General features: G+C 39.8%; 2 protein-coding genes across 3 annotated transcripts in view; one reads left to right on the forward strand and one right to left on the reverse strand.

The window, feature by feature from the left end:
- The window catches only part of LOC131467690 (zinc finger protein Aiolos-like), a 51,613-nt gene that overhangs the window by 3,597 nt on the left and 21,138 nt on the right, over window positions 1-26,878 (forward strand). The gene's annotated exons all lie outside the window — the stretch shown is intronic.
- LOC131467692 (insulin-like growth factor-binding protein 4) lies at window positions 467-25,881 on the reverse strand. The gene is made up of 4 exons (XM_058641755.1): window positions 25,035-25,881; window positions 13,388-13,551; window positions 5,684-5,809; window positions 467-4,257 (listed from the first exon to the last, which is right to left on the reverse strand). Exons 1-4 carry the CDS (start codon window positions 25,402-25,404, stop codon window positions 4,120-4,122), a joined length of 798 nt encoding a protein of 265 aa, XP_058497738.1. The 5' UTR covers window positions 25,405-25,881; the 3' UTR covers window positions 467-4,119.

The raw sequence follows: 26,878 nt of genomic DNA on the forward strand, positions 1-26,878 counted from the left end.
AGACATTAAACTTTTATGGATAAGATTTAGCGTAAAAAAATCAATTGACATTTCAGTCCACTAGATGGTGCCAAGTGCTCACTGTCATTGCAGCTGCCGTGTGAGTATATCGCAATATGGTTTTGAAAATGTAATGTTCGTATTTTTGCAATATCGTATCGTGGTGTCTCTGGCGATTCCACCCCTACTAATTTTGTCATGCTTATGGAAGATGGTAATAGCGACAACTAAGCTCTGCACTCCAGCTTTAACAGACTTTTATTAAATATACTTAACTTTAGAGAAGGACAAGTAAAGAGTTAAAGTTTTACTTTCCCAAACATAAGTAATGTCAACACACTAAATTAAAGTCAAATCATATTTTTGACACACTTTATCAGTATTAGCAAACACACAGTACACAATACGCTTTAAAGCTACGCCACTAGCATTTCCAGTGCTAAGAACAATAAGAGCAACAACATGCTAGTTACCAAAGTGTTTTAATGGATTTATTACAATGTATACATTTTCATCAGGTCAACATGTACAATGTAGCTGATTATTTCATTGGTTGAAACTCTATATTTCAGTTCTTTGATCAGGTCAGTGTTTGAATATACTGTAACTGTCCTGTTGTGGACAAGATACACACAAGAGCTTAGCCGTTCCCAGAGCCCAGTCCGTTTTTCAATGCATGCAGACGTTACTTCACATCTTCTACACATTAACAGAAAACATCAAAGTTACATTGGAACAGTCTATTGTGGAGAAATGCAATTACAGGTCAGTACAGTGAAGTTAGAGATCAAGCAGTAATAGCTATAGCTTAAATACACAACTTATGTCGTTCGAGGCCTTTAACAAAAAAAAAGAAAAATCAAAGTCAACTCTCTCCAAGATTCCAGCTGTTTGACTGAGGAACGTGTCCGAATGTGTTTGGTAACACGTCATTAGTTGATGAATGATAAAATAGGATTGTGCAGTAAACCACGTGTGTGCATGCAGTTCACTGAGTGTGTTTTGATGTCTTTATTCTTTGTAGTCTTTGGAATGATTTGGTTTTTGATATTTCAGAAGCTGTAGCACTGATTCTCCACTCACACCATTTTATTTCTGTTTGTCTGTTTTTGGTGCTCGACGTTTGGAAAGATTTTTTGTTCGTACAACTGGTCATCGAGTGATCAAACTGGGCCTGTGGTGAATGCTATAAATTGGCTGTGGCTTCAGAGATTAGATTACATGACATTACATGACAACAGTGTGTTGTTTTATTAACATTTTCTGATAAATGGCAGAATAAAGAGGCCAACTTAGAAACAGAGAAACGTGACCTGTAAGGATTAGGGATGAGCCCATACGGTACTCGGTATTGGTATCAGTCTGATACGGGCCAAAATAACTGGATCGCATATTGGAAGAATTTAAAAGTAATATAAGATACCATCCATAGATTCTAAGTATGACGGAATTCCTTGACTAATAAAGATTCATCGTGTGACAAGGACCCGAGTGACGCTGCAAATGTCTGCAAATGTCTGCCTTGCAGATGGAGCGTGATGTTGTTTGTTATGTTTTAGTTATTAAATGCATCAGCATGGATGTGGTTTTACCAGCTAAGCTGATTCAAAGACAGTATCGGGCTGATATTGTTTCAGTAAATGCTTCAGGTTGTGATATCAGTATCTTATCGGGCACTAAGGCCGTCCCTAATATTGATGTCAGTTTGAATTGTAACATTTGCTTGAACAGTGCAGGCTGTACGTCTATAGATGAGCACTTGTGTTTTCTTTTTATTTCTAAGTTTTTGCACCTTCAGGATACATTTGTCACATTTCTGTTGTCAACTGGGTCAGAATTCCTCCAGGTTTTTAGGCATGATCCCATTTTATCTGACTGTATTTAAAGGTTCAGTCTGTAATAATAAGTGACATATAATGGTATAACAAATCACCCCTTTCTTCCCAAGTGTGTCAAACAATGTTCTATTTTTATGAAATAAGCTTCCACTTTAAAGGTCCTAACCTGCTGTTGTCACATAAAACGACGTCTGTCGCTACCTGGTCTGTAGTGGAAATCCAATCTGTGCGAGGTGTGGCTTTGCGCGTGCATTTGGATGCTCACTTCATAGGTTCTCTAACACACTTTGAACAGAGGAGTGAGGTGAGGGATATGCAGCTGCGTTCCACCTACATCAGAACCCAGAAGTCGGAGCTGGGAGTGACCTCACCTCCGAGAAAAAACCATGGACGCAAAACCCCAGACTGCTAGAAATACCGGCCGATAACAACATGTGGTATTTTGTGCAACATGTCCACGTATCACAGTTGAACAGTACTATGTGTGCGACTGATTAACTGAGAAACAACTACGACAGAAGTGCTATTAACGTTAAAAGTTGCAGTGTTTGTAGGGTGGCAGCCATCTCAGAATCCTAACTAGAGGTGTGTGAGGTTGCTGCGAGTTCCATCGTCCCATGACCTTGTGTATTTTTCTGAGTTCAAACTACAAATGGAAAGCGGCCTCACTTTCACATTTTGACAGTGAGCATAATGAAAGCTTTATGTCAACAGACAGTCACGGACTCTCAAAGAAATCTCATACTTCTTCAATCTTTAACAATGCCCCAAAAAGGTGCAGATGCCATTGTTTGCATTTTGTATCTTTTTTTGGCACAATCAGTGAATATAGCACCAAAGATTTGCAGAGAAGTGAAACATATTCATGCAAATATGATGATCCTATCAGCAGAGCACTGCTTCAGTTCTAACCAGGGGGCGTTCTTTAATCATACTGTGTACGGATACTTTGGTCTTTTTTCTTTGATATTTAAGGCATGTGGTTTCAGGGGTGTTGAAACTTGATGCATCGCGGTGACGACATGAAACATTGTTTGTTGATTTTCCAGTTTGTAGAAGCTACAGCTCGACGGCAGAAATATTGCTTTTGTTTTTGAATATTTCCGTTTCATTGTGAAATAAATGTTTAAATTCATATTAATCTGACTGCCATGTGAGCTAATATAGAAAATTGAGGACGCAATTAGGGCTGCAGAGATTACTAGATTATTTATCATTTGCTAAATTAATTGATTCAATTGGTTTGAGTGTTTTTTGTTTTGTTTGTTTTAATAAATGAAACAAGTCAGCTTCTTACGTGGGAATATTTTCTGGTTCCTTTGCTTCATATACCAAATAAATCAATAATACTGATTGATTTTGGTTTGTGGACGAAATTAGACATTTGAGAATATCGTCATTTTTAAGTTTGGGAAGCAGTAATCGACATATCCTGACCAAAAAGTCATTGAATTGAGTCAGTAATCGTTAGTTGCAGTGTGGAAAGTGTTGACGGGATAATCGTAACCAAGTCACGAGATCAGCGAAGATTCTAAGACTTCAATTTGGTTTGTTGTGAAACAGAAACAAGTGTATCCCTCATTCACTGATCCATTATTGCTACATGTGTTGTCACTAAACTAGACTTTGTGCTCGCAAACGCAGTTTATGGTGTGTTTTGACCGACTTATAAGACGGGTGCGGTCTACGCCATAGATAAAAAAAACACATTATGACCATTTACACATAATTTGTGAATAATCTAGTAAACAATCCCTTCACTTTAATCTTGTTGGATTGTCCTGATGCAGTAATTCCCACGGATCAAGTTGCTCCAGAGAGAATCAAACAAATATAAAAAGACAGTCAGGTCTGACTCTCTGGTGGGTTTGATGAGTTTTCACGTCACTTTAAAAACAAAACACACTACACTGAAGTTATAAAGAAAATAAAACCTCTTCTTCTCTAACAAAAACTCACGACTACATCCCTCATCTGTGGAAGGGTTTTTATTTTCTGCCACGTGTTACTTGAAAGCGCATGTGTCTAAAGACTAATGGTCTTAGGTTTACAAATTAGAAATAATACACATCAAGTGCTGAAAACACTCAGAAATCACATAGTGTCACACACAGAAACATAAAAATAGCTAAAGAACTCAATTCAATGGTTTCCTTTTTGTTGCGCAAGGTCAAGTACCGCTGGCCTTAGCTTAAGCGAGGCTTGAGGGTGAAGTCCTTTCCTCATGTAGTTCTACTAATGAGCACCAGGAGAATTCAGCTGGTCCTGCACCTCCTCCTCTTTAATCCCTCAGCGTGGCAGTCATTAACTGGTGGCAGTCCAGATCCCCTCGCTGCTCCAGCGGCCCCGGCAGCCTCATGCCCGTCTTCTGATCCACACACCAGCACTTTCCACGCTGACCATCACGTGCCGGGTGACACTGTGGGCGCACAGATCCAAATACTTTACATTTGAAATTCAGATATCGGTTCAAACTGGCCGTGGGTCCATTTAACCGCTTTATTATCGTCACAAGGAATCGAAAGTGTCCTTCTGATTAGACCGGTCACCATAACAAAGCATCGGAAAAGTAGCATGTGGAAGTATTTTGGTTTTTAACGACATAGGTGGCAGAATAAAGAAATAGTGATTTAATACAATGCTTGATTTGTCAAATCTACACATGCTTGTGTATGCGCTCTTAATTATATACTCACTGCTTTATGTAACCACTGAAAGTCACGCACCAACGTCCACTGATTTGCTAAGTTTGTGTGACTGAGGGAAATCTGAGGAAAAGCTTTCCAGACAGAAATGAACAGATAATACGATTTGAAGTGACCGATGTAGAAGAGTTTGGTGCAGTGACAGTCAGTGACACAAACATCCTTCTCTAGTTGGAAAAGCTTTCTAATACAGCAGCACAAATGTCTTTAGACTTTAGTTTTCTTAAAGCCGTTGTTCTGGGTTCTTGATGAAAGGGCTGCACACACAGTCTATATCTGTACTTCATACACACACACTGAACTATCACTTTAAGACTTTAAATATTTGTTTTATATCCTGAGATCAGCTCTAAATCATAGTTGTAATGCAAAGGTTTGTCTTATTTGTTGTGGTGAAGAGAAATCGTGCCATGGAATGTGTAGTTTTTCCTTTTGACCTGTGCTTTGACTTCCCGATACTTTGTTTTAATCAAAGCAGTTTGAGTTAAAGAGTAAACAGATGCCAGAGATACTTTAACCATGTTACACAACCAGCACAGCTCCGTCTCCTGATGAGCTTTTATCTGGAAGTGCGAGTGCTGCTTTGATTGCACACACAGCTCAGAGCACTCTTATCTGTGTGTTCATGCTCACACTCTCATTCTCTCACTCTTATCTGTGTGTTCATGCTCACGCTCTCATTCTCTCACTCTTATCTGCATACTTTCCCAATCTTGCAAAGGCACAATAACAAAGGCAACCGCATGCAACAGCTAATTGCATCCATCACAGCGGTGAAGTGATTATTGTTCAACAGTTTAGGAGAAACCGCTTCTCACACACACACACACACACACACACACACACAGCCACAGTTGAACTTTTGATTTCTGGAAGCAAATCACTTTCCATCTGAGCTTAGAAAAATAAGGTCTTGGCTTTTACAACAGTCTGCTTGGAGACTCTTCGGTGTTGATCTTGAACGAGGAAGACAACATTTTTCATTTTTTGTTTTTGGCCCTCAGATTGCTGATGCAGTTTTAAAGGAACGCTTTGAAGTGCACAGATAGGAATTTCCTTTTTATTGGCTTAAATGATAGAGATTCACAGAGTGTGTATGTATGTGTGTGTGTGTGTGTGTGTGTGTGTGAAAGGACGGACCTGTTTTACGTGGAAATCTCCGTTCTTGTCACAGTTGGGTATGGGGATTGTGAAGAGGTCGTCGTGTGTGCGAGAGTTTGATGCCAGTCTGTCCAAGGCTCTTTGTAGCTCAGCACGACATGGAGCCTGTCGGACGAAACATAAACACAAGACATTTATAAATGCACCAAAAACTCATGTAAAGATTGAAGTCATACATTATTGATCATATTACTTAGTTGAAACATCAAAGACAAAATAAAAGACAGTTTTCTGTTTACTTGATGTTCTTGTCTTCTATTGGGGTAAAAGCTTTTGCCTGACAAACAAATATTATATTAAATAAATAAATATATATATATATATGTATATGTATATATATGTATATATATGTATATATGTATATGTATATATATATGTATATATATGTGTATATATGTATGTGTGTATATATATGTGTATATATGTATATGTATATATGTATGTATATATATGTATATATGTGTGTATATATATGTGTATATATGTATATGTATATATATGCGTATATATATATGTATATATATATGTATATATATATATATAATATTACATTTAAAAAAGTTGTCGATCAGCTCAGTTAGTCACGAATATTAACAAATATTTAATCTAGATTTCTAAAGGAACATGAGCTCAGTAATAGAAAGTCCTTTTTTTTAATTTACTTTATGACCTAGGGACACACAGTGGAGCAGTGGTTAGTATTTGTGCTGTACAAGGAGTGGGAATCACAGGATACCTCACAATACCATACCAAGAATATTGCGATACAACAGTTAATATATGTAAGTAGACCTCCATAACTAACATATATGTGACCATGAAAACAAGTTAATATATGGAAGTAGACCTCCATAACTAACATATATGTGACCATGAAAACAAGTTAATATATGTAAGTAGACCTCCATAACTAACATATACGTGACCATGAAAACAAGTTAATATATGTAAGTAGACCTCCATAACTAACATATACGTGACCATGAAAACAAGTTAATATATGTAAGTAGACCTCCATAACTAACATATATGTGACCATGAAAACAAGTTAATATATGTAAGTAGACCTCCATAACTCACATATATGTGACCACGAAAACAAATTAATATATGTAAGTAGACCTCCATAACTAACATATATGTGACCATGAAAACAAGTTAATATATGTAAGTAGACCTCCATAACTAACATATATGTGACCGTGAAAACAAGTTAATATATGTAAGTAGACCTCCATAACTAACATATATGTGACCATGAAAACAAGTTAATATATGTAAGTAGACCTCCATAACTAACATATATGTGTGACCATGAAAACAAGTTAATATATGTAAGTAGACCTCCATAACTAACATATATATGTGACCATGAAAACAAGTTAATATATGTAAGTAGACCTCCATAACTAACATATATGTGACCATGAAAACAAGTTAATATATGTAAGTAGACCTCCATAACTAACATATATGTGACCATGAAAACAAGTTAATATATGTAAGTAGACCTCCATAACTAACATATATGTGACCATGAAAACAAGTTAATATATGTAAGTAGACCTCCATAACTAACATATATATGTGACCATGAAAACAAGTTAATATATGTAAGTAGACCTCCATAACTAACATATATGTGACCATGAAAATAAGTTAATATATGTAAGTAGACCTCCATAACTAACATATATGTGACCGTGAAAACAAGTTAATATATGTAAGTAGACCTCCATAACTAACATATATATGTGACCATGAAAATAAGTTAATATATGTAAGTAGACCTCCATAACTAACATATATGTGTGACCATGAAAACAAGTTAATATATGTAAGTAGACCTCCATAACTAACATATATGTGACCATGAAAACAAGTTAATATATGTAAGTAGACCTCCATAACTAACATATATGTGACCATGAAAACAAGTTAATATATGTAAGTAGACCTCCATAACTAACATATACGTGACCATGAAAACAAGTTAATATATGTAAGTAGACCTCCATAACTAACATATATGTGACCACGAAAACAAGTTAATATATGTAAGTAGACCTCCATAACTCACATATGTGACCACGAAAACAAATTAATATATGTAAGTAGACCTCCATAACTAACATATACGTGACCATGAAAACAAGTTAATATATGTAAGTAGACCTCCATAACTAACATATATGTGACCATGAAAACAAGTTAATATATGTAAGTAGACCTCCATAACTCACATATATGTGACCACGAAAACAAATTAATATATGTAAGTAGACCTCCATAACTAACATATACGTGACCATGAAAACAAGTTAATATATGTAAGTAGACCTCCATAACTAACATATATGTGACCATGAAAACAAGTTAATATATGTAAGTAGACCTCCATAACTAACATATATGTGTGACCATGAAAACAAGTTAATATATGTAAGTAGACCTCCATAACTAACATATATATGTGACCATGAAAACAAGTTAATATATGTAAGTAGACCTCCATAACTAACATATATGTGACCATGAAAACAAGTTAATATATGTAAGTAGACCTCCATAACTAACATATATGTGACCATGAAAACAAGTTAATATATGTAAGTAGACCTCCATAACTAACATATATATGTGACCATGAAAACAAGTTAATATATGTAAGTAGACCTCCATAACTAACATATATATGTGACCATGAAAACAAGTTAATATATGTAAGTAGACCTCCATAACTAACATATATATGTGACCATGAAAATAAGTTAATATATGTAAGTAGACCTCCATAACTAACATATATGTGACCGTGAAAACAAGTTAATATATGTAAGTAGACCTCCATAACTAACATATATATGTGACCATGAAAATAAGTTAATATATGTAAGTAGACCTCCATAACTAACATATATGTGTGACCATGAAAACAAGTTAATATATGTAAGTAGACCTCCATAACTAACATATATGTGACCGTGAAAACAAGTTAATATATGTAAGTAGACCTCCATAACTAACATATATATGTGACCGTGAAAACAAGTTAATATATGTAAGTGGACCTCCATAACTAACATATATATGTGACCATGAAAATAAGTTAATATATGTAAGTAGACCTCCATAACTAACATATATATGTGACCGTGAAAACAAGTTAATATATGTAAGTAGACCTCCATAACTAACATATATGTGACCATGAAAACAAGTTAATATATGTAAGTAGACCTCCATAACTAACATATATGTGATCATGAAAACAAGTTAATATATGTAAGTAGACCTCCATAACTAACATATATATGTGACCGTGAAAACAAGTTAATATATGTAAGTAGACCTCCATAACTAACATATATGTGACCGTGAAAACAAGTTAATATATGTAAGTAGACCTCCATAACTAACATATATGTGACCGTGAAAACAAGTTAATATATGTAAGTAGACCTCCATAACTAACATATACGTGACCATGAAAACAAGTTAATATATGTCAGTAGACCTCCATAACTAACATATACGTGACCATGAAAACAAGTTAATATATGTAAGTAGACCTCCATAACTAACATATACGTGACCATGAAAACAAGTTAATATATGTAAGTAGACCTCCATAACTAACATATACGTGACCATGAAAACAAGTTAATATATGTAAGTAGACCTCCATAACTAACATATACGTGACCATGAAAACAAGTTAATATATGTAAGTAGACCTCCATAACTAACATATACGTGACCATGAAAACAAGTTAATATATGTAAGTAGACCTCCATAACTAACATATACGTGACCATGAAAACAAGTTAATATATGTAAGTAGACCTCCATAACTAACATATACGTGACCATGAAAACAAGTTAATATATGTAAGTAGACCTCCATAACTAACATATATATGTGACCGTGAAAACAAGTTAATATATGTAAGTAGACCTCCATAACTAACATATATGTGACCGTGAAAACAAGTTAATATATGTAAGTAGACCTCCATAACTAACATATACGTGACCATGAAAACAAGTTAATATATGTAAGTAGACCTCCATAACTAACATATACGTGACCATGAAAACAAGTTAATATATGTAAGTAGACCTCCATAACTAACATATACGTGACCATGAAAACAAGTTAATATATGTAAGTAGACCTCCATAACTAACACATATATGTGACCATGAAAACAAGTTAATATATGTAAGTAGACCTCCATAACTAACATATACGTGACCGTGAAAACAAGTTAATATATGTAAGTAGACCTCCATAACTAACATATATGTGACCGTGAAAACAAGTTAATATATGTAAGTAGACCTCCATAACTAACATATATGTGACCGTGAAAACAAGTTAATATATGTAAGTAGACCTCCATAACTAACATATACGTGACCGTGAAAACAAGTTAATATATGTAAGTAGACCTCCATAACTAACATATACGTGACCGTGAAAACAAGTTAATATATGTAAGTAGACCTCCATAACTAACATATACGTGACCGTGAAAACAAGTTAATATATGTTAGTAGACCTCCATAACTAACATATATGTGACCGTGAAAACAAGTTAATATATGTAAGTAGACCTCCATAACTAACATATACGTGACCATGAAAACAAGTTAATATATGTAAGTAGACCTCCATAACTAACATATACGTGACCATGAAAACAAGTTAATATATGTAAGTAGACCTCCATAACTAACATATACGTGACCATGAAAACAAGTTAATATATGTAAGTAGACCTCCATAACTAACACATATATGTGACCATGAAAACAAGTTAATATATGTAAGTAGACCTCCATAACTAACATATACGTGACCGTGAAAACAAGTTAATATATGTAAGTAGACCTCCATAACTAACATATATGTGACCATGAAAACAAGTTAATATATGTAAGTAGACCTCCATAACTAACATATATGTGACCGTGAAAACAAGTTAATATATGTAAGTAGACCTCCATAACTAACATATATGTGACCATGAAAACAAGTTAATATATGTAAGTAGACCTCCATAACTAACATATACGTGACCATGAAAACAAGTTAATATATGTAAGTAGACCTCCATAACTAACATATACGTGACCATGAAAACAAGTTAATATATGTAAGTAGACCTCCATAACTAACATATATGTGACCATGAAAACAAGTTAATATATGTAAGTAGACCTCCATAACTAACATATATGTGACCATGAAAACAAGTTAATATATGTAAGTAGACCTCCATAACTAACATATATGTGACCATGAAAACAAGTTAATATATGTAAGTAGACCTCCATAACTAACATATACGTGACCATGAAAACAAGTTAATATATGTAAGTAGACCTCCATAACTAACATATACGTGACCATGAAAACAAGTTAATATATGTAAGTAGACCTCCATAACTAACATATATGTGACCATGAAAACAAGTTAATATATGTAAGTAGACCTCCATAACTAACATATACGTGACCATGAAAACAAGTTAATATATGTAAGTAGACCTCCATAACTAACATATACGTGACCATGAAAACAAGTTAATATATGTAAGTAGACCTCCATAACTAACATATATGTGACCGTGAAAACAAGTTAATATATGTAAGTAGACCTCCATAACTAACATATATGTGACCATGAAAACAAGTTAATATATGTAAGTAGACCTCCATAACTAACATATACGTGACCATGAAAATAAGTTAATATATGTAAGTAGACCTCCATAACTAACATATACGTGACCATGAAAACAAGTTAATATATGTAAGTAGACCTCCATAACTAACATATATATGTGACCATGAAAACAAGTTAATATATGTAAGTAGACCTCCATAACTAACATATATGTGACCATGAAAACAAGTTAATATATGTAAGTAGACCTCCATAACTAACATATATGTGACCATGAAAACAAGTTAATATATGTAAGTAGACCTCCATAACTAACATATATGTGACCGTGAAAACAAGTTAATATATGTAAGTAGACCTCCATAACTAACATATACGTGACCATGAAAACAAGTTAATATATGTAAGTAGACCTCCATAACTAACATATACGTGACCATGAAAACAAGTTAATATATGTAAGTAGACCTCCATAACTAACATATATATGTGACCATGAAAACAAGTTAATATATGTAAGTAGACCTCCATAACTCGCATATATGTGACCATGAAAACAAGTTAATATATGTAAGTGCAGTGCAGTGCTGAACCTTTAATGTGCGTTCTGATGTCCAGACATTGCAAAGAGATGATGAGTGAATCATCCTGGCAGCTTTATAATCGGTCAGTCCAACTACTTTCCCACCAGCACTTTAAAAGAGATATTTTGATTTAGATTTTTGAAAAGCAGAAACAATAGGGTACAAAGGAATCTAAACTTGAGCAAGAACGGAAAGATCTTTGGCTTTGATTTGTCTCCTGTTGGGATAAAAGCCTTTGATTATATTCTGCCTGCCTCTATCTGGGAACTATTTAAATGTCCTTGTTTCAGTATTCAATATTAAATTCCCTGTCTTGAGGGAAGAAAACCCAAACTTCATTTTAATTAGATTTATTTGACTCTGTAAATAGATGATGAATGAGTCATTCTGGCAGCTTTCTCAGTCACTCGGTCCAAATGCATTCTCACAAACACGTGAAAAGCATTTTTTGAAAATGAAAGTGGAAAACATAACTAACTAAATATGTTAAACCAACCTGGGTGAACATGAAGAGAAATTGAACCTTTTTTATTTGCTGTGCCTGTGTGAATGAAAGGAAAATCTACTGTACTGTACAATCCTACAGTATTGTACAGTACTACAATTCATTGTTTTTCTTCAGTCCTGTCCTTTGTTTTGTTTTGTGTTTGTAAAGCGTCTTTGAGTGTCCAAAAAAGCACTTTATAAATATGATGTATTATTATTTATTATTATTGTGCAAAAGTCTTTGTCTGTATGCTGTGTTGATTTATCTGTAAGTTTTTGACAGATGATCACACAAATCTGTTACTATACCAAATATGAAAATCCCAATCTTATTATATTATAAACTTATTATACTTAGATCTCTGATTACAGAGCAGGCATCAAAGTATGTTTTCTATGCTTCTATATGCTTTAGTTATATAAATAAGAATAGTGTGTGGTTTGTTTAAAAGGTTCATATGAATGTAAATAAATCATTTGATTGAATAATAAGTAAATAGAAAAAAAGGTCAGTTAAATTCATTTGATTGAATTCATGTTTAGTTAAAAAGGGAAGTTTGTTGTGAGGAGAGCAGCTCTCTTCAGACACAGAGACACAGTTAAGTCTTCTGATGAAGAAAGTTTGACTTTTGGTCAAACTTTTTGGTGGAGTGATCTTATTGTTTTTATGTGTGTTTTATCAGTGGTGTTTGTGTTGGAATGATGTGACTGAAGGTTGGCCTTACATATGTATGTATGTATATGTATATATATATATATATATATATATATATATACATATATATATATATACAGAAAACTAATTTGTTCAACTTATAACCCGACTGTAGCGTTGTGGCTTTGCAGATGTAAAGCTCTAATGTGAAGCACCTGCTGCGGCTGCGGCTGAGGCCTGAGTTCTCTGGGTTTCACTCACCAGCACGGCTTTGGTCTCCTCCCTGGCAGCGTTGCTTCTCTGGTTTGTGGATTTCGGGGGATGTCGGGCCAGCGTCTTCTGTATGCAGCGCTTGTCTTGTGGACTGCAGCGGATGTTGCTGTTGTTCGGATGCTCGGGGATGATCTCCTCCTGTCTGTCCATCGCTGTAGAACAATACACTGTCATAAATGAAAGGTCCAATGTGGAGGAATTCTAGTGGTGACATATTGTTAGAAACAGAGGTCGCCATCGGGACGTCACCTGGGTTAGAAACGTTCTTCTTTAAAATGTGAAAAACTAAGTGAAACCATATCATAACTTGGACGAGTGTTTTTTTCAGTCCCACCAATCATGTTACAAATCATGTTACAAATCATGTTACAATATCTGTCAAAGTTATTGTAACGGGTTTATTCTGCAGCTCTGCTCATGGACATTATTTACAATATCTGACACACGTTACACACTTTGTCAAAAACATGTTTTGCATGATTTCATTTGATAATAGCATTTAGTGACATCAGCTCATTATACAGCATTATTATTATATTATTATTCTTGTCCCTGCAAAGCAAATGCAGATAATCTCACACAGCATTATGTACAGCATAATGTATAACATTATACATGTTATACAACATGTATAATGTGAATAAAGACTGACAACAGTTTCTCTGCAGCTTTCTTGTCTCAAACTATGGCTCACTGACACACTGGAGCCAAACACTGTAACGAGCTTTAGCAACAGTTTACTGTTCATTCGTGAATAATTGCACCTGTTCCTTCACTGTCGTCTGAGATCTGTCTTCTTCCAGGAAATGTGTCTCACCTCCACGTAAAAACACCCAGAAAAGTTCTGCCCCTTTATTTAAAATAAGTAAAGAGAAGAAGAACTAAAGAAGAACTAAAGAAGAGCTAAAGAAGAGCTAAAGAAGAGCAGACTCCTGCTGTGAGCGCGTGGTTCATGTTTATATTCTGTACAAACACTGACCAACAGCAATGTCCACAGACGCTGCAAACATCAGGAGGGTTCTTTTTATCACTACAGGGATTTTAACATCATGTACAGCTGAACGTGGGGGAAATCAAGGTTAATATTGAGGCCTCTGGTGGGTGGGTGGGGGTGGGGTGCAGTGGGGTGCAGTGGGGGGCAGTGGTACCATGAAGCCCCTTCACCACAGCCTTGCCATGGGATCTGAGTCTTTTGAAAAAGGTTACCACCCCGCCTCTGCCACCCTCTGTATATTGTGGTTCATGCCACATTCACCTTTGCATCCCTATAATCCTGTGGTTCCACGGCCCTGCAGGCAGCCAGCTGCTTCCTCAGGAAATGCCCCCCCACACCCCCCCCACACCCTCCACTCTCCACCCACAACAACCTCAGTCTGTGCCAGATGGAGGTTGTTAAAGGGTATTTGCACTGTCACAAGTGGGCACAAGTGTATGGATGGATGTGTGCGTGTGTGCGTGTGTGTGTGTGTGTGTGTGTGTGTGTGTGTCTCATGAATGGAGACACAACACATTTTTAGTTTTATGGTGTTTTATGGATCAGCCCTGGAGTGAAAAGTGTGGTTTTATCACGTTGAATCTATATTTGCTCTGATCATTGAGAGACAGTGAAGGTGTGGCTGTGACCTCTGTGACCTCTGTGACCTCTGTGACCTTTGCAATATTAAGCCTTTTCTCAGCCCCAGGATGCCTGAGGCTTTGATACCACTGAAGGAAGACGGATAGTTTTTTGTGTTATTGCAGAATTTGACCATGTTTTTAGTCAGTGATGTTGTGAATTTCTCTGTGAGATGAATAAAGTATCTATCGATCTGTCTTTCTAACGCAGGTAAATATCATTTCAAAAGCCAAAGTAACAAAGCAGGTATTCTCTGAAATGAAAAGGTAATAATAAGTGTGTTTAAGATCATGTAATTCAGTGTATTGTCACTCTCACTCTTTGAGAAGCATAAATGATTCCATGATTCTAGTGAATCGACTTTAAATCCCGATATATCTCAGAATATAGCCGAACAATATTGATTATTTTCAAGCAGTATCAACCATCCTTGTGATTAATTACGTATGATAATTTAGCTTTGTATATAATCATCAAAGAATTATTATTTAAAACCAGCGGCTCACTTTTTGGGTGATTTGGTGACAGAACTGAATGGATCCCCATCGGTGGTCGACCTCCAGTTAACACTGTAGCTCTTGGCCTGGCTTTATCTTTTCCCCTCCTGGATCATTGTTTGCTGATGATTAGATTTCTTTGTGACGTGTTGATAAAGGTGACCGGGTTTCTCTAAACCTCACAGCCGGTCATGTCGCTTGGCTCGGCTCGTCTGGGAGGGAAGTGTCTTTGGCCTGTTTGTATTTTTAGTCGTGTTGCTGTTGAGCCTTTATCATCAGCACTTTCTCCCCCAAGAGCCAACTGGCTCTTCAGCTGTTTCCTTCGCTCCTTTTTGCCTCTTCTCAATTTTTCCAATTCCAGAGTGAGCCAAAGTGATTTAGAAGTGGGTCAAGGGTGGCATGTCCTGTTTGCTACCACTGCTGTTTTCCATGGAGGAAGTTGCCACTTCTGTGTGGTTTCATTTGATCTCTATCAGCAGCTATTAAAGTCTAATTCCTGCAGTGCATTATCAGCTCTGGAGCTGATAATGCACTGCAGCAACACGCTGACAGTCACAGCTGCAGAGTGAAGATAAAAAGTCAATGTCAAATCATAGGAACAAGCTTTTTGTTGCCTGTGGTCGTCAACACAAATACAGAGTGTTTAAGGGCTGCAACGGTTTGTTTTTCTGTAGGTGATATTTTTTTTCTTGAATGCACTAATTATTTGGTCTATAAAATGTTCTCAAATTTCTTGTTTTGAGATTTATTTGTTATATGAAGCAAATTTACATTTAAGAAGCTGAAAGTTCAGAATACTTGTTTTAATTATTAAAGAAAATACATTCAAAATGATTAATTAATGAAAAAATGAAACAGAATTACTGTACTTCTAACTGGCACTAAATCCACCGCAGTTTTTCCATATCCATTGATAAGTCTGCGTGTCATCCTCGACAGCACATCCCATATCAGTAATGTTACCTGTAACGTCAACAGTCTCCGCCCCTCTCTTTCACATCCCATATCAGTAATGTTACCTGTAACGTAATGTTACCTGTAACGTCAACTGTCTCCGCCCCTTCTTCACATCCCGTATCAGTAATGTTACCTGTAATGTCAACAGTCTCCGCCCCTCTCTTTCACATCCCATATCAGTAATGTTACCTGTAACGTCAACAGTCTCCGCCCCTCTCTTTCACATCCCATATCAGTAATGTTACCTTGTAACATCAACAGTCTCCGCCCCCCTCTCACTCCTCACACCACTGCCATCCTGGTCCACATTCGTGTCACTTCTGTCTGGTCTCCCTCAGAAAACCCTCCACAGTCTACAACTGGTTCAGAACTGTGTTTGTTGCATTCTGCAGTCTCACCATTAGATGTCACTTATTCTTACACACTGGTCCATTCATTGATGAAACCATAGATTTTAGCATCACAGGAAGAGAGTTACTCGGTAAAGTGCATCATTCACTCTCAGTCTGGTTCTTAAATAAATATTTGTCAACTGCGGTCACTTGACCACACAACATGTGAGGATCAATACTTATTGGCTGAGTGAAAGCATCGTGATAACCCTGCACACTCACTGTGGTTCCATCATTTATAGTGTACATGTGTACATGTGTATTAAATTCTACTGTTGTGTAGAAACTCCCCCTTAAATAAACATGAAGTTATTCATCTGAGTCCTGATCCGTGTTTATGATCCGTGTTTATTTGTAGTTTCCGTTGTCTGGCTGCTCATGTGAGGGCTCGCCACAGCACGTCAACATTTGTGTCTTTGATTTGACGTGGAGAGAAGCAGCGTCACCACACCAGCCTCAGTCCTGGCTTATATGCTTTTATCTACCTTTGTTTTCCAAATATAAAGACAGCATTTGTCATCCATTAGTCACACACTCTCTGGATAGTTGCAGGGCAAGACAAATAGAACCCTTTAAACTGGAGTTGGAGAACAATGAGGGTGTTTTTCCGTTGGACAGTTCTAGTGTGACTCGTTCTTTTGCTTTTACATCAGTGATAGAACCTGGAGCTTTGTTCAGTACCTGCTCTGGTGAGATTCTAGGCGAGCTGAGACGATACTAACATGAGAGTGTGGTCACTGGAAGAGTCACGACATCGAACAATGCCCAACTGTTAGACAACATTTCTAAAATCCTGTGCTCATGTTGCAAATATTAACAAACATTAAATATTGTGTCTCACTAGATATTAACACAGACCCGCGGCTGAGCGCTAACTCTCTTGCAGGATGTTTCTGTTTAACTTGACATGTGCTGTGTTGTTGTCGCACTGGTGTGATGTCACGCTCTCAATCAAAAGGCACGCCTCGTTTGGGGCTTTACTGTTCCAAACCGAACCGTACCATGATGGTAAAGGTCATTGCTGACCACTGAAGCAGAGTATTGAGCGGTATTGCTAACATTTGCTAACATTTGCTAGCCCGGGATATGTTTGCGTCCATTTTTCCAGAGTTGTGTTACGCAGCAGCACAGCACGACTGCATCAATGATCAGTGAGTGGTTTCTTTCGGACGATTCGATGAAATCATCTCCGGTTGTTTGTGGAGCTCTCAGTGCACTGCACTCCTGTCACGGACACACACACACACACACACACACGGACACACACACACAGTGGTAGGGTTTCATGAGCGAGCACTGACTGAGACACCGTCTCATCTATTTCAAACAAAGTGAACTAAGAGCCGTAAGTGGCCCCGCCCTCGGCCGTGTGCTGTGTTTTTACCTGGCCTCAGAACTGAGCAGACGTTTCATTCAACACTTGACTCTGGGAGAGAGTATCACACCACTGACTTCCAGGCAGGAGATTTCTTTGAAGCAGTTAATCATCACAGTTGGAGAGTGCACTTCAACACCATGTGCTGTGAGAAGACCAAACAACACTGAATCATAGAGACGTGAAACCTGCTGCTGCTCTGCCTGACACAAGCCTGGACACTTCCCACCACAATAATACACTTAGATCACAGTAATAATGATAAACATTAAGCTGATGTCACAACGGACATGATTATGTATCTGGATCCAAACTAAACGCAGCAGCAGCAGCAGCAGCAGCAGCAGCAGCAGCAGCAGCAGCAGCAGCAGCAGCAGCAGCAGCAGCAGCAGCAGCAGCAGCAGCAGCAGCAGCAGCAGGTTGATTTAGTGTTGACTTAGTCTCGAAGGAGCAGAAAATAATTGTAAACTTAAGTTCACAGATTTTACCAATTTAGTTTGGAGCTTTGTAATCTGCTGCTGCAAGTGTGCAAAGTTCACAAGCTCTAAAATCATTCATCTTATCTCTCAATAACTTTTATTTCCACTGCAGAAAAGCGTTTGGATTCTTTGGCTGAATGATTGTCCTGAGGCTGGAAGCTTTTCTGAGCCAAATATAACAGGCACACAGGTGTGGATCAGCAACACGGAGATTCTTTATTATTCATTATTATCCTTTATCCTGGTTTGACCTGTTCCCTCACATTCACTCACATTCTTATACATCTGAAGTCACGATTCTCCAAATCCTCCATCCAATTTCTTTTTTTTCATTCGATTTGATTCTCAATCTTTATCTTATTTTCCTCTAAGATCTTTGTTTTTATGTCATGATAACTCTTTTTATTTTGATTATAATCACACTGACGCCTTATTGTCAAATTTAAGTCATTTATTAACAATATGAATGGAACAATAACCAGGAGTGACGTGTAGCTCTGTCCAGCAGTCTGTTGTTAAAGTCACTACATCAACACTGACCTCACGTAACATCATCAAAATAACATGTGACCTTTGTAGTAACATGTGACCTGCTTGGTATTCTGTAGCCTGGTTCTAGTTCCTTACTTAAATGTTTAAATCCAGGGTTTTGCACATGACGGATGCTACACGCTCTTTCATCACTTTAGAGGAAGTTTGGTTTCAGATGAGGACAGAAGAGTTGTTTCCATAGTTACGTCTACGTGCTTATGATGCATGTGGAGATGTCCGGTGCTCTGCTACACGCGCATAACATAGTTTACACACCGGTGTTTTCAGAGAGTTTGTTGATGTGTCGCCCAAATCAGCAGTTGCTATGGTTACTATTAGTTGGCAGCAGCTTCAGGTTAGTGGGAGGAGTTAACGTGTAGTCTTGGGTAAATCCTTGATTCCACTTTTGCTTTGAAGGTCAAGATTGTAACGTCTTGATCTTTGATTGACAGTTTTTAATCAAGATGCAATCACATGTTTTTATGAAGTCATTATTTACCTCATCACCTGCTTTTCTTTGCTTCTTTTATTCATTGATTTTAGATTGAGAGTAGACTCTGCTGTAGTTTAGTGTGTGTGTGTGTGTGTGTGTGTGTGATAAACGGATCATAGAGGGGAAACCTGCAGCTGCTCTGAATTAGGTCAAACTATTTTGAGTCACATCATTGACTTTGTTGTAAGTGGGCGGTTCTTGTTTCCCTTTATGATATCATTCATATCCAGTAAAGCAACAGACTTTCTGGAATAGAATTCTTTTTTATTTATTATTATTTTTAGAGATTCACAATATTACCAGCATGATATCGACGTCAGCTGATATTGGCTGTTACCTCCTTGACTGTTCCATACTTGTGTCCTCTCCAACTATCATTTCTTTATGTTAAATTAATTTGCACAAAACAAAAAATGTATATGTACACCTGCTGCGACATGAGCATGAAATATACGATGTTAATTACACTAAACGACCTCTGCAGTCTATCAGTGCGTCCCTGATGTTTTTACTCGTTTATTTAGCCTTTTTTAAACCAGGTTAACCTGGTTTAATGTCAAGCATCTCCTCTACAAGGAAGACCTGCTCAAGATATCAGTGACGCTCAAAGTCTAAGTGCACACAGACAAACGTGGACTCACAGCTCGGGGATACGAGGTCGTCGGGGTTACGAGACGAGGTCGTCGGGGTTACGAGGTCGTCGGGGTTACGAGGTCGTCGGGGATACGAGGTCGTCGGGGATACGAGGTCGTCGGGTTACGAGGTCGTCGGGGTTACGAGGTCGTCTGGGTTACGAGGTCGTCGGGGTTACGAGGTCGTCGGGGTTACGAGGTCGTCTGGGTTACGAGGTCGTCTGGGTTACGAGGTCGTCGGGGTTACGAGGTCGTCGGGGATACGAGGTCGTCGGGTTACGAGGTCGTCGGGGTTACGAGGTCGTCGGGTTACGAGGTCATCAGGTTACGAGGTCGTCGGGGTTACGAGGTCGTCGGGGTTACGAGGTCGTCTGGGTTACGAGGTCGTCGGGGTTACGAGGTCGTCGGGGTTACGAGGTCGTCGGGGTTACGAGGTCGTTGGGTTACGAGGTCGTCGGGGATACGAGGTCGTCGGGTTACGAGGTCGTCGGGGATACGAGGTCGTCTGGGTTACGAGGTCGTCGGGGATACGAGGTCGTCGGGGTTACGAGGTCGTCGGGTTACGAGGTCGTTGGGTTACGAGGTCGTCGGGGATACGAGGTCGTCGGGTTACGAGGTCGTCGGGGTTACGAGGTCGTCGGGTTACGAGGTCATCAGGTTACGAGGTCGTCTGGGTTACGAGGTCGTCGGGGTTACGAGGTCGTCGGGGTTACGAGGTCGTCGGGTTAAGTGGTTTTTACACTTACTCAGTTCAGATTGAATTTAGGGAACATAAATATGTCCAAAGAACAAAGATTCTGACCAATGTTTTGATTTTAGAAGAGAAAAGTAAGAGAGGATTTTGTCATAAAAAATGTAAAATATGAATGTATGAAAATATGAATTTTTTGTCAATAATCAATAAGATTATTGATATACTTTGTTTCCCTGAACCCAACTGCAGAGGTCTTTAGTCTCCTCTGAAATAAAATCATAGTTTTTGATTTATGTAACTGAGTTACAACCAAGGCTAAATCTAATGATAACGGTCAGTGACTTTGTGATGGTCAGTCCTCCTCAGATGAAGCCTGTTTTGCATCGAGGACAGTGTGGGATTGTTTGTGTATCTCTCAGCACTAACACTGGAGATTGGGGGGGTCCCCGTCCCCGTCCCGGTCCCCGTCCCCGTCCCCGTCTCACAGATTATCTGAACACATTTGCATCCCAGCTGCAAAAATGTGCTGCACAACCCAAAGAAAGCAAATACGTACTGTACGCGTCATTAGAGGACATCTGCTCCAGGAGAGTTTCAAAGCAGAATCCTTACATATGGTTTTTGTCCAGGTAAGCGTGCTGCGTTCACAAACACTCTGTAGGTTTGAGGCTGACCTCTGACCTCTGTGTCAGTCTGTATATGATATGAATGTGAGACCAGGGCAGACCCAGCTGGACTTTAAGAACAGATGCCAACACACTTGTCATGATTTATCCTGAGTCTGATTTTAATTCACATTATTGAAGAAATCTGAGTGGAAACACAGTCCACTAGAAAAGTGTTTGTGCTTGAGCGAGGTGGAGACGTTGGGGATTCAGTACGTTTCAAAATCACATGACAGATGAGGAAACTGCTCCATTCTAAATGAATCTGCTGCTTATTTTCTGGTTTAACTTGTTTAATCTGTAAAATGTTATGATGTTCTGGAATATCTTGTTTTGTCCACAAAGTAAAGTTATTACATTTTATTTCTTTATTTTTTCTTATGTGGAGCAAAAAAATCAGAAAATATTCACATACAGTATAAGAAGCTGAAATATCAGAAAGCTTGTTTTTAATTATTGAAATAAAATCTCAAATTAGTTGACAATTCATTTATTTATCGATGAATCATCATTGCATAATCAACAGCGTCTGACGCTCTTTATTTACGTGGCTCTGTGGTGATCCTCAGTTTTATCTCTGTGCTTTCACTCCCGTCCCGAGTGTAAGAATTTGTCAGAATTAGTGACATCTAATGGTGAGACGGCAGATTGCAACCACCGGACCCTCCGCCCATCCCTCCCTTTCCCACGTTCATCAGGGAAGTACGTTCTATTTTTATCTGTCGTGTTCACTGTGAGGCAGCGTCAGACATGTGTTCAGGAGACGTGTGTTCAGGAGACGTGTGTTCAGGAGACGTGTGTTCAGGAGACGCGTGTTCAGGAGACGCGTGTTCAGGAGACGCGTGTTCAGGAGACGCGTGTTCAGGAGACGTTAGTTCAGGAGACGCGTGTTCAGGAGACGCGTGTTCAGGAGACGCGTGTTCAGGAGACGTTAGTTCAGGAGACGTGTGTTCAGGAGACGTGTTCAGGAGACGTGTGTTCAGGAGACGTGTGTTCAGGAGACGTGTGTTCAGGAGACGCGTGTTCAGGAGACGCGTGTTCAGGAGACGTTAGTTCAGGAGACGTGTGTTCAGGAGATGCACCCCCTGTTTAATAATGCATTAGTGCAGCCAGTGGCCACAAAGGAAATCTGCTGATGCTGCTGCTGCTGCTGCTGTTACTACTGCTACTGCTGCTGCTGCTGCTGCTGCTGCTGCTGTTACTACTGCTGTTGTTACTGCTGCTGCTGCTATCGCTGCTGCTGCTGCTGTTACTACTGCTGTTGTTACTGCTGCTGCTGCTATCACTGCTATCGCTGCTGCTGCTGCTGCTGTTGTTACTGCTGCTGCTGCTGCTGCTGCTGCTGCTGCTGTGTTATGACAGACTCCGGGGGTGAGCAGGAGTGTGGAGACAGAACTCTGCGCTCATGTTACAGAACACCAAGAAGAAAACTTCTGAACTTTCCATCCATTGCTGAGAGAAAGGACGACGAGACGTTCACTGCACACTGCATAACACAGCCAGCTGATCACATGATGCAGCGTTTAAGAGCAGAACTCGTGCTCATGGAGAATATCTTCCCAGGTGAAATGGTGTTGATGGACAGATGTGAGCCAAACGGACACAGCTCTGTGTTTGTATCTTGCTCTAAACAGCTCTCCTCATTTAGTCACGCCATGTGCTGAACTAACCCCTGTACACCGAGCAGAAGGCTCTCATTTCAGCTCTGGCAGCAAGAGTGCCGATGAGCTCATCCTCATGGAGGAGCTGGTCGCGGTGGGCGATGCACTTGAAGGCTTGTTAGGGCTGGGAGGGAGAGGAGGAAACAGATGCTCACATGAAGACGAGCATCCTGGGACTTGTATGTCAGCGAAGTTGATTGAAGTCGTCGGCGTTGTGACGCTCACAGTTGGTCTGCTGCCAGTACCAGTGAACGTCTGGGAGCTCAGACTGCTTTAGTAGATAATGTGGAACAAATGAAAGAGCCAACTTGTCTGTGACACGTTACAACAATTGTCTCATACGGCATAATGGAAACAGGCCCCGCCCTCTGTGTCAACCAGAGGAAGACAAACAGCAGAGAGAGTTTCATGAGAACAAGGAAGTTAAAGACGCTGTAAAGTGATAAAAATGTCTCCTCACAGAAAAATGTGCCGCTAACCACGAAGCAAGTTATCTTCAGTTCATGCAAAAATCAGCGTTTGGACAGAAAATCAACGAAAAACAAGCATTTTCAGCATGTTGGTGTCAGTCATATTAACACAGAGCTGCTCTCTGTCTCCCTCCTTCTCTATCAGTGGTACTGCAGGCTCACACTCTGCTCTTCTTCTCCACTTTATTTCCTAAGTAAAGACACTTCATCATCATCATCATCATCATCATCAGCATCAGCAGCAGCAGCAGGTGCAGTTATTACCAGTCAACAGTAAACCATTGATAAAGTGCTTTACAGCATAAGAGGAGGAGGAGTTATGATATGGACAAACTGTTGTAAACGTGTGAAGAGGAGAGACATCTTTGAACTTTGAACAGATAAAACATCCAAAATGATGTGAAAGTGAAAACAGACTTTCTCTCTGTGTGTGTGTGTGTGTGTGTGTGTGTGTGTGGAATGCACCTAGAAAAAGGAGCTGAGGACGTTGACCTAGAAAAGTGTTGATGGTGTGATGAGACATGATCAGAGTATCTGCAGCAGGGCGTCTATGAAAGAGCGCCAAGTGAATTAGTGATTGCAGAGAGCTCTAATAGCCCGAGACTGGCCTCACTCCATTACAGTCATTTCATACTGCAGCTTTTATTACCTTCCTCCCATTACTAACACACACACACACACACACACACACACACACTCAGAGCCACCACAATGCTTTTCCACAATCTCAGTTAAACATTAGCGTGATGAGATAATTGCACACACAAGGAATGCTGGGAAAGTGAGTGTTTAGTGTGCAGCCATGTGCATTCACCACATTTATGATTCCTTGACTCAAACAGGTCTGACACACACACACCTCCTCCTCCTCCTCCTCCTCCTCCTCCTCCTCTCTGAAGGCTGCTCAGCGTCTTACAGCAGGGCCTCTTTTACAACGACCATGCACAACACAGCGACTGTGTGTGCACTCTCCCATCAGGCCGTGCATGAGGAGCTTGTGTGTGTGTGTGTGTGTGCATGCTCTGCTTCAGGGCTTAGCTGAGATTATGGTAAACAAGCAGCAACTGTGACCCTGCCCTGCTCAGGTAAGACCCAGACAGCAGAGAATATGCTGCTCTGCCCAGCTGTGGGTTCACACACATGAACACTTTCAATCACATACACTCGTTCTCACCTGAGTTCTCCTCCAGCTCGCGCTCGTCGGTGCACACCCCCTGTCCATGCATCAGCGAGTGCAGTGGTCTCTCCACACCCCGCGGGGGGTAGCAGCGGAGGCCCGTGCCACAGCGGGGTGAGTAGACGCCACAGTGTGCACCTTTAGGCAGAGCACAGGTGGGGCAGCAGCCACAGCCCGGCTCCCGCACCGTCTCCTCGCAGCCTTCGGGCAAACGGCACCGAGCCAGTCTCTCCTCAGAGCACACCGGACAGCGGATGGCCTGGTCCGACCAGCACAGCGCCACCAGCGATAGGGTGCCAAACACCCACAGGCCCCTGCAGGATGGAGCTCCTGCTCCACGCACCATGGCAGCCCCTGGCAGCTGCATGCAGTCCTGGTCCCTGGTGTCTGGTCCCTGGTGTCTGGTCCCCTCTGCCGTGCAGCTTTTGATGACTTTTCTCCAAGAGCAAATATCAGACTTAACAATGGAGGATTGAGAGGAAGTCTTTGTCCAGGATGGTCTTTGATATCTTCAGCTGGTTAGTGTTTCACTCGCAGGGACACAAAGCCCCCGCTGTGTTGCCGCTCCGTTCCTCTGATTCAGTTTCACAGCACAGAAATTGGAGCCCGCCTGCGAGTGTGGTGGTGATGATGATGATGATGATGATGAGAACTGGGTTTTGTTATGTTGCAATGAGCAGTTGCAGGAACTGATATCCACCAGGTAAGTCTTCGTAAGTCTCTGAGTCTGGAGTCTGGTCCTGTGCTCAAACACCCAAAAAACTGCTCTACAAGTGTCCAAATGCAAACCAGGGCATGAAAGGCAGTGTTTTAAGTTCCAGCTGTTGGTTCCTCCTCACTCACTCACTCCTGAGAATGGCTCAACACGAGTGGCTCTCCTTGGACTTTATACTGGTCCATGGACACGCCTCTTTCTACAGTGAGAGAGGAGCTGAAAGGAACAGCAGAGGAAAGCCAGGCTACAGCTTTCTCCCTCTCTGTCTCCCTCTCTCTCTCTCTCTCTCTCTCTCTCTCCTGCTCTCACACACACACACACACACACACACACACACACACACACTCTCCTGATCCTGAGTGCACCGACAGCAGCAGCAGCAGCAGCAGCAGCAGCTGAATTACTCTCTCACACACAGAATACATTTATTTTTCTTCCTCCACCGCAGCATTATTATTCTCTTTGCTCCTGTCAGACGTCTCTGGTGTGACGAGTGCAGATACGTGGCTTTCACAGGTCGTGAGATGCCCCGCAGAAACATTGGAGTGGAAAAAAAGTCAAAAAACAAAAAACACATTTTAATTAACCCCAAATGCCCAGCACACACATGTGTGTGTGTGTGTGTGCCTCAGGGCCGACAACTTCAAACAGCAAAACAACAGCATGCTGCTCCCTGAACTGGTCTCAGTGTGTGTGTGTGTGTGTGTGTGTGTGTGTTTGCATGCATGTGTGTGTCCATAGTCCAGCCCCCCCTCCACACACACACACACACACACACACACACAATTATGATCTGTCTTCTTTCTCTCTTCCTCTCTCCTGCACTGGAGTGAGCAGCTATGAAAGACAAATGGACAACAACCCCACCCCCCACTGTTGCCCTGCCCCCAGAGGCCCTAAAAGAACTTCCCACCAGTGGAATCACAGGATAAATTTTAACAACACTGCAAGCTGGCAGTTTATTACACCTCTATGTGTGTGTGTGTGTGTGTGGAAGATTCAGTAAATCAGTTGTTTGCTGCATGTGCAGATGTTCAGATATTCAGATGTTCAGATGTTCAGATGTTCAGATATTCAGATGTTCAGATGTTCAGATATTCAGATATTCACATATTCAGATGTTCAG

This window comes from Solea solea, chromosome 10 (genome assembly GCF_958295425.1).
Source record: "Solea solea chromosome 10, fSolSol10.1, whole genome shotgun sequence".
In the NCBI taxonomy this organism is placed as follows: domain Eukaryota; kingdom Metazoa; phylum Chordata; class Actinopteri; order Pleuronectiformes; family Soleidae; genus Solea; species Solea solea.

What these genes read in the sequence shown, in the direction of transcription:
- LOC131467692 (XM_058641755.1), bottom strand. Translation starts at nt 25,404, where the DNA reads ATGCAGCTGCCAGGGGCTGCCATGGTGCGTGGAGCAGGAGCTCCATCC. An exon ending in CGAGCTGGAGGAGAACTCAG is followed by an intron (nt 13,552 to 25,034) that starts GTGAGAACGAGT and finishes ATTGTTCTACAG; the next exon opens with CGATGGACAGACAGGAGGAG. An exon ending in GAGATTTCCACGTAAAACAG is followed by an intron (nt 4,258 to 5,683) that starts GTCCGTCCTTTC and finishes GTGCGCCCACAG; the next exon opens with TGTCACCCGGCACGTGATGG.